At 53.7% G+C, this 7,481-nt stretch overlaps 1 protein-coding gene across 1 annotated transcript in view; it reads left to right on the top strand.

The window, feature by feature from the left end:
• LOC104406478 (ankyrin repeat and fibronectin type-III domain-containing protein 1-like) overlaps window positions 1–7,481 on the top strand; it is a gene marked incomplete at its 5' end in the record, with an annotated part of 40,357 nt that overhangs the window by 19,820 nt on the left and 13,056 nt on the right. The window contains 5 exons of the mRNA XM_010015455.1: window positions 5,169–5,370; window positions 5,668–5,875; window positions 6,186–6,380; window positions 6,564–6,677; window positions 7,360–7,457. Of these exons, the coding sequence (XP_010013757.1) occupies window positions 5,169–5,370; window positions 5,668–5,875; window positions 6,186–6,380; window positions 6,564–6,677; window positions 7,360–7,457 (817 nt within the window). The remainder of the gene's footprint in view (window positions 1–5,168; window positions 5,371–5,667; window positions 5,876–6,185; window positions 6,381–6,563; window positions 6,678–7,359; window positions 7,458–7,481) is intronic.

The raw sequence follows: 7,481 nt of genomic DNA, 5'->3' as shown, positions 1-7,481 counted from the left end.
CAGGAATGCTAAGTGCAGAGTTTTGTCCTAGTTTTGAGTGTGCCTTTTGGTGGGTTGTGAAATCCCACTCTTGGAAGTGCTCCCATACTTGTTCTCCATTTGGGATCCAGTCTCTATTTTGCCAGTCATGAAAAATAGCTTATACTCGGGCAAAAAGAATGGGCAACACGAGTGCATCAGCAGCTCCTCTTCAGGCTGGACACTGTGCTTCTGGTTCACGTCCCTGTGAGCTGAGAGGAGCTCCACTGTGTGTGAGGAGCTCAACTGGTCTCTGCTGTGTCTGAGTGCTTTAATGCATGCACCAAGGGTGAGTGTGGTCCTGGTGGTGGGGTTGGGCTGAGTGTGCTCAGATGAGGAAGGCCTCTCGCGCTCAGATTCTTTTGGAAGCAGCCTGTATGTTGATCTTACCAGCTGAACTCTTGATGGAAGCTCCCAGTTTCGGGTGAGGTTGGCTGGGTTGGGTTGGCTCTATGGAATAACTGGGGTTTAGGCTTCTCCTGTCCTTTGCCTGTGCCTTCATTGGATAACCCTATGCACTGAATTGGTCTGCAGTTCAGGAAAGCATCCCTGGCAGCTTGTGCTAACGCACCACTGGCATCCACAGTGCCACGAGGCTACAACAAGCTCTTCAAGGACCCTTCTCCTCCTCCCCACCACAAGCCTTGTCCTTTCAAAGCATTTCATCGCCTTTCATCCTCCATCCTTTTCCCATGCACAGAGCCCCATGGCTTCTCTCTTGGCTGCATTAGGCTCAGGCAGCAGGGAGCAGCTTCCTGAAGTGCGAGCGACCCACCCTGACCCCAAGGATGGGAGCACGGTGCTGAGCTCATGTCAGTGCTGCGGGCTGGAGCTGCCCTCTCACAGCCAGCATGGGCAGGCTCCCATGAGATGATCCTTTCCACAACCAATGTTGGGGCAGCAGGGAGTGGACAGCCTCAGGGTTTGGCTAGAAGACCATTGCCACCAGCAGCAGCATTGCTTGCACATGGATGTCTTCACAGTGCAGGCTCCCACTGGTGGGAGGTGGTGTGGGATGTCGTAGAATGTAAAGTCATAGAATAGTTTGGGTTGGAAGGAATCTTTAAAGGTCTTCTAGTCCAACCCCCCTGCAATGATCAGGGACATCTTCAACTAGATCAGGTTGCTCAGAGATCCGTCCAACCTGACCTTGAATGTTTCCAGGGATGGGACATCTACCACCTCTCTGGGCAACCTGTGCCAGTGCCTCACTGCCCTCAGCATAAAGTATTTCTTCCTTATATCTAGTCTGGTGAGTTCTGGGCAAGACAGTCACAGCCTGCCTGCCTGGGTACCTCCGGCCCCTGTCCCTGTGATGGGAGCACATGGTGGCAAGGAGGACAGCAGAGTCCCCCTGGGGTTCACACAGTGGGTGGTGTCCTTCCCTGGTGCACTCATGCCCATGGGGTGCTCAGGGAAGGACATACAGGTTCTGCTGGGCTTGGGGCTCCTTCCAGCCAGCCCAGGGTCTGGGCTCTGCCAGTGGGATAGAGGAGCCTGAGCCGACATGGACTGTTTCTTTGCTAGGACTCAGAAAGACAACGCCCTTAAACAAAATGCACTTAAAATCATATAATTACAAGAATTATTAACACTGTTTACTGGGCCAAGCTCTGCAGCGTTGGAAACATTAAAACCCAGAATATGCAGAAACCACAACGTTATAAAGTACCCAGTGGATTTGCTTGTGTTCGTTGCAGAAGGAGGGATAAAAAGAAGTTGTCTTGTGCACATCCATCCTCATGTGCTTTAAAAGAAAATAATCCTCATTACATTGGTTTCATGACATGGATCTGGCCTTACACATCCTGTCTCAGAACCTCAGTCTTTTCCATGGAGAAGGTGACGGAGTTTGCTGATATGTGGCCATATGGCATTGCAGACCTGATGTCCACACCACCTTCTTGATGGTCACAAACACATCCCGTGGCCAGAAGACTGAACTGCTGGGGCAGGCAAAGCACCCGTCCAGTGCTGTGGTGTTTGCAGTAGGTAGGTAAATACTTAGCAATAAGAACTGATTGTGGCTGAGATAAATTTAGTTTGGCTGCACTGAGGCAACAAAGGCTGGTGTTGGCTGGTCGTACCTCGAGGGCACAGCATCTCTGGGTATTGTTCTCACCTATCAGTTGCTCCAGGCCAAAGTTGAGCTCTAGATAAATCAAGATCATTTCACTGAGTCCAGATGACTCATGACCACAGGGCAGGAAACTCTTTTATCTTTGGGGCAGCCAGTTTAATATAGATAGATGGTCACTCCTGAGCTCTGAATAATTTCTCTCTCTTTACTTCTCATTAAAAGCAAATCAGATGAGGGAAAACAGCAAGAAATTTCTCTGTGTCACCTCTGTTTCTACCATCTCTGAGAAAACCTCCTCCAAATTGTGCACTCTGCGTCTACTGGGTCATTTGTCGTATGTTTTAATTGGCAGAAAAAAGTGCTTTTGCTCCAAAGCACCTCTCTTTTTTTAAACCTTGATTCTGCAGGCATGGGAGGAGCAGGGATCTGTTACAACAGGATCTACTCCAGCTTTCAGAGAGGTACTTTTGGGGTCTTTCTTCCTTTACTGATATGGGAGAGCATTGTTGCCTACTTCAATGAAGGGGAACTGCAGCAGAATCAGGCATCTGGTTGACAAGCATGTTGAAGAGCTGTGTTCCCCTCCAAGCAGCAGCTGGAGGTGGAGAGAGGAGGACTTGGGCAGCAGAGAGCTCTTAAACACAAGAGAAAGCACAAGGTTTTGCTGGAGACTCTTGAGTTGGTCCATTTCTCTTTCCTAAGTATGTCAGATAGCACTTTGCTTCTTGGGTTTGGCCTGTGGGTCAGGACCTGCCTTCCTAATTGTCTCTTCCTGCCAAAACACCCAGCCTGCACAGGCGCAGGTGGCTTTCCTCTCTTAGTTTATGTGCACCAGTGACAGCAGAGCTGTGTGATGCTTTTCCACTCCTTTCATATCTGGGGTCTTGTACTTGCTGTCTGTAGAGGCTTGCATGTGCCATGTGCAGAGCCCTTGCCATGATGAGCCCTCTGCAGTGGCCATGCCAGGAGCTGCTCCATGTCCATGATGAAACATGATGTGCTCAGGCTGTAAGCTGAGGACTGAGAGCCGGGCAGATCCCAGTGAGCCCAGGGCCAGTTCTCCAGCCTCCCCTGCACTTTGCACATCTCTCCTGCCATGGTGATGCCCTCACGGTGGAGAGCTGCTCATCTTCCTCCCCATCAGAACCACCAGGACCGTGCTGCACAGATCTCACCAACCTCTGCATGGTTGCTTAGGGTGTCCGAAGCTCACGTGGTTGGTATTCACTGTCTGCCTGGTCCATAAAGCCCTACGTTCAGATAACGCCCATGCCTGGAGGAATCCAGGGCAGCAACTTGACACCAAGGCTTGGGCCATATTCAAGACCTCTAAATCCGTAGGCTGAAGCCAGTGAGATAAGTGATTGGCAGGAGCCAAGCTCCCCATCGTTTTCCGCTTTTAAATATCACAGTAATAAATGGTAAAATCATTAAAGGCCTCCTGCAGCCCACTGTGCCTAATCTGAAATCAGGGCAATGAGGAGCACGTAGCGAAGTTGTTATTAATATCCTGCCTCCTGATGATGGCTTTATAAACACCATCATTAAGGCACAGCCTCGTGGTAGCATTTTGGCATGACCTTCAAGACAAGTGTCATACTTTTTATCACGCTTACCCCTTGCTTGATATTTAACCAATAAAGTGATACGGGACAGACCTTGCCCCTGAATATCTGACCTTATGCACAGGGGTATGAGGTCAAAACCGAGAGAAACTGTGCTGAGTGTAGTTGTGCAGAATGCTCTTTAGACCTGGTGCTCCTCATCTGGGAACTGTGCCATGGGCTGCGGCAAGAAGGGGATCAGATGTTTGACGCCAGTGGAAACCGTCCGAGCTGTCAGGGATGACTCATGGCCAAAAGCCCCTCACAGCAGTGGGGCCACACTGCCCGGTGGGAAGAGGTTTTGGTGGGGACATGGGAGTCATGGCTGCAGGGGGAGGGTCAGCTCCCCCTCTGGGAAGCCAAGAAAAGATTATAGAATCCTCAACTGGTTTGGGTTGGAAGGGACCTTAAAGCTCATCCAGTTCCAACCCCCTGCCATGGGCAGGGACACCTTCCACTAGACCACGTTGCTCCAAGCCCTGTCCAACTTGGCCTTGAACACTGCCAGGGATGGGGCAGCCACAGGTTCTCTGGGCACCCTGTGCCAGCGCCTCAGCACCCTCACAGGGAAGAGCTTCTGCCTAAGATCTCATTTCAATCTCCCCTCTATCAGGTTAAAGCCATTCCCCCTTGTCCTGTCCCTACAGGCCCTTGTCAAAAGCCACTCTCCAGATTTCGTGTAGGTCCCAGCTTTCCTAGTAACTTTACATATTTATCACTGCTATTTAAAATAGAAACCAAAATTAGAATGGAGAAAAGATTTTGTAGCTTAATAATCAGTGTGGATGGAGAAGGTGAGGAGCAGCTGTGAAGCCTGGCTCACTTTCAGAGGGTGCCCTTTGCTGGAATAAATGGACCCTGAGGACAGTCACATATTAAAGAGGGCTGAGGGACAGCAATGAGTGCAGGAGATGGGCTCCTACTGAAGAATGGATGTGGAGAGGGTGTGTGAGGCCATCCCAAGCCAACTGCATGGTGGGCAGCACTCACCCAGCATGGGGCTGGGGGCTGTTGACTATGGATAGGACAGCCCATCTCTGTTGGAGCTGGATGGTGGATTATGGGAGTAGGGATAGATTTCCCTGGTGTGATGGATGGGGACCAGCTGCAGAACTCTGCAGCATGAGGTTCCTTGGGGCATCCCAACTCAAGGGCAGTGTGGGGCCACACTGGCCCTTGAGTCTGGATGAAGATGTCTCACCCACAGGGTTCATATGAGCCCCTCAAGACCCCTGCAGGGCCAATAGCAGTGACGGGGAGGAGGAACGGACGAGCCTCAGCTGAGAACAGGTGGATGAAAGTGTTGTTGGCACCGGCACCTGCCTTGCAGCTGCTCACCTGGGTCCTACCCCAGCTCTACTCTGGCTCTCCTGGGTTGTGCCTCAGTCCTAATGCTGCACATGTGCCTCTGCCTCTCTGTCTGTCCTCCATGCCTTGTTTCCCCACACGTCCTTGTCCTTTCCCAGGTCATCCTCCCCTAAAATGACGCAGCAGATGCGGGACCTGCAGCTGGCACAGGCCAGGAAGCCCACGGGCCCTTCCTCACCGAATGCAGCCAAGAGGCTCTACCGAAACCTGTCAGGGAAATTCCGTGTCAATTACACATCCTTTGATGAGGGCAGCCTGGCGGGACGGGGCGAGAAGGAGAAGCTCCGGAAGTCCTACCTGGTCAGTGCCCGCTGGCTCCATGCAGCACTGCTGCAGCTGGGAAGATGGGGATGGATGGTTTGTGTGTGGGCAATGCTGTCCCCTGGGTGGAATAATGCCACTCTGGAGCAAGTTCAGCTGGAGCTGGTCCGGGTGTTTGCTCAGCATCACCCTGACGTGCAGATGCTCCCAAGCCCTCGGGACCAGGGCGGGCATACCCTCCCTGTTTGGGTTTGTGGGGTGTTGGTGAGTGGTTAGGGTGTTTGGTGGGGTGGCGGAGAGTGCCCTATGCTGACCTGCATTTCTCCTTCCACTCAGTTCCAGAGCAATGCTGCCCTTTTCGAGGCTGTGGAGCTGCAGGATCTAGACAGGGTCCAGGAGCTGATGAAGCAGTACAGCCCCGAAGAGCTGGACCTAAACACTCCCAACAGTGAGGGGCTACTGCCCCTGGACATTGCCATCATGACCAACAATGCTCCCATCGCCAGGGCCCTGCTGCAGGCAGGAGCAAAGGAGAGCCCACACTGTGAGTTAGCATGGGGAAGCCATGCTGTGCCTATTACTGTGGTCTCCAACCTGGTGGAGTGGCGTAGTCCAAGCAGTGGGGTCCGGGTTGGGGAGGTGGCACTGGGCTGTGGGAGACTGGTGTGGGCTGCATCAGGGGCTCGAGTGCAGCCACGCACTGGAGTGGAGCCCAGTAGCAGGACATGGAGTGCAGGATGGGGTCTTGGGGAGGGGACTTGTTGCCAGCAGAGCCTGGGATTGCCCTAACCACCTTCTCTTCCCTGTTGCTGGCTCCCTTCCTGGGACCCATGGCCATGCCACCCACCCCACAGTTGTGAGCCTGGAGAGCCGCTCACTGCACCTCTCCACACTGGTGCGGGAAGCGGAGCAGCGTGTCAATGAGCTGACGGCACAGGTGGTGAATGAGGCGCCCAACACCGACTGCTCCGACAAGGAGAAGCAGCTCAAGGCCTGGGAGTGGCGATACCGGCTTTACAAGCGCATGAAGGCAGGGTTTGAGCATGCCCGTGAGTGCCCACAGGAGGTTTGGGGGTCCTGGGGGCCAGCCGTGGCACTGGGTGAAGGAGCAGGGCTCCGGTATGGGTGCTCTGGGAGCATGCCACTGGGACTGGGAGGAGGCCCAGGAGGGACACTGTGGGGTTCAGAGTGATCATCCTCGCTGTAGTGGTCCCTGTACTCTCTGTCCCCAGGAGCACCAGATGCCCCCACCAATGTCCGCCTCTCCGTGGCCAGCAGCTCCTCAGTGCAGGTGACCTTTGGGGAGCCCCTGAGTGTCAACTCAGCTGTTGTTACCAAGTACAAAGGTAAGGACAGGTGTCCCCATGGCAGTGCAGAGGACATGTGCCTTGAGTGTGCCAGTGGGGCATGCTGGGGTGCTTGCCCCATGCACACCATGCCAGCATGGTGGGGGGTGAGCAGTGTTGCCAAGCTCCTGTTGTAGAATCACAGAATCACAGAGTGGTTTGGGTTGGAAGGGACCTTTAAGCTCATCCAGTTCCAACCCCCTGCTATGGGCAAGGACACCTTCCACTGGACCAGGTTGCTCGAAGCCCCATCCAGCCTGGCCTTGAACCCTGAATACACCTTTGTGCTCAAGTGCAGGAGGAGCCAGGGCTGCTGGACAGTCTGAGTTAGACTGATCCACCATCCTGCACCAAGGCAAAACTCAGGGTGCTGCTTGTTTACTGCCCCCTCATCCTGCACACTGGTGCTGATCCTGCACCCCTCACCTGCTTAAACCAGCTGGTTTTGGCTTCTGGGAGAATTTCCTCCATCCCCAGCTCCTGACCCGTAGTTTGAGGGTGCTGATCCTGTCTGACATGGTTTGATGAGGAGGACTACAGCTTTCTGTGCTGTGCCCCCTGCTGTGGTTCCCCCTCTTCCATGCCTCCAGCTACATGCGGCTGTGGTACCTACACGCTGCAGCCAGCCCTGGCACCCCTTGATCTGGGACCACACAGCACCTTGGGGTCTCTCTCCTTTCAGTGGAGTGGAGCTGCTTTCCCACCTTCTCACCACTGCTGGGGGAGGCCGTGATCGACAAGCTGAAGAACCTGCACTTCACCATACAGGGGCTGGTGTCGGTGAGCTCACGGGGGTTTGGGCTG

The sequence above is a fragment of the Nestor notabilis genome, unplaced genomic scaffold (genome assembly GCF_000696875.1).
Source record: "Nestor notabilis isolate BGI_N333 unplaced genomic scaffold, ASM69687v1 scaffold5625, whole genome shotgun sequence".
Taxonomy (NCBI): Eukaryota; Metazoa; Chordata; class Aves; order Psittaciformes; family Psittacidae; genus Nestor; species Nestor notabilis.
The sequence above is the reverse complement of the archived record's forward strand: the minus strand, read 5'-3'. Positions and strand labels throughout refer to the sequence as shown.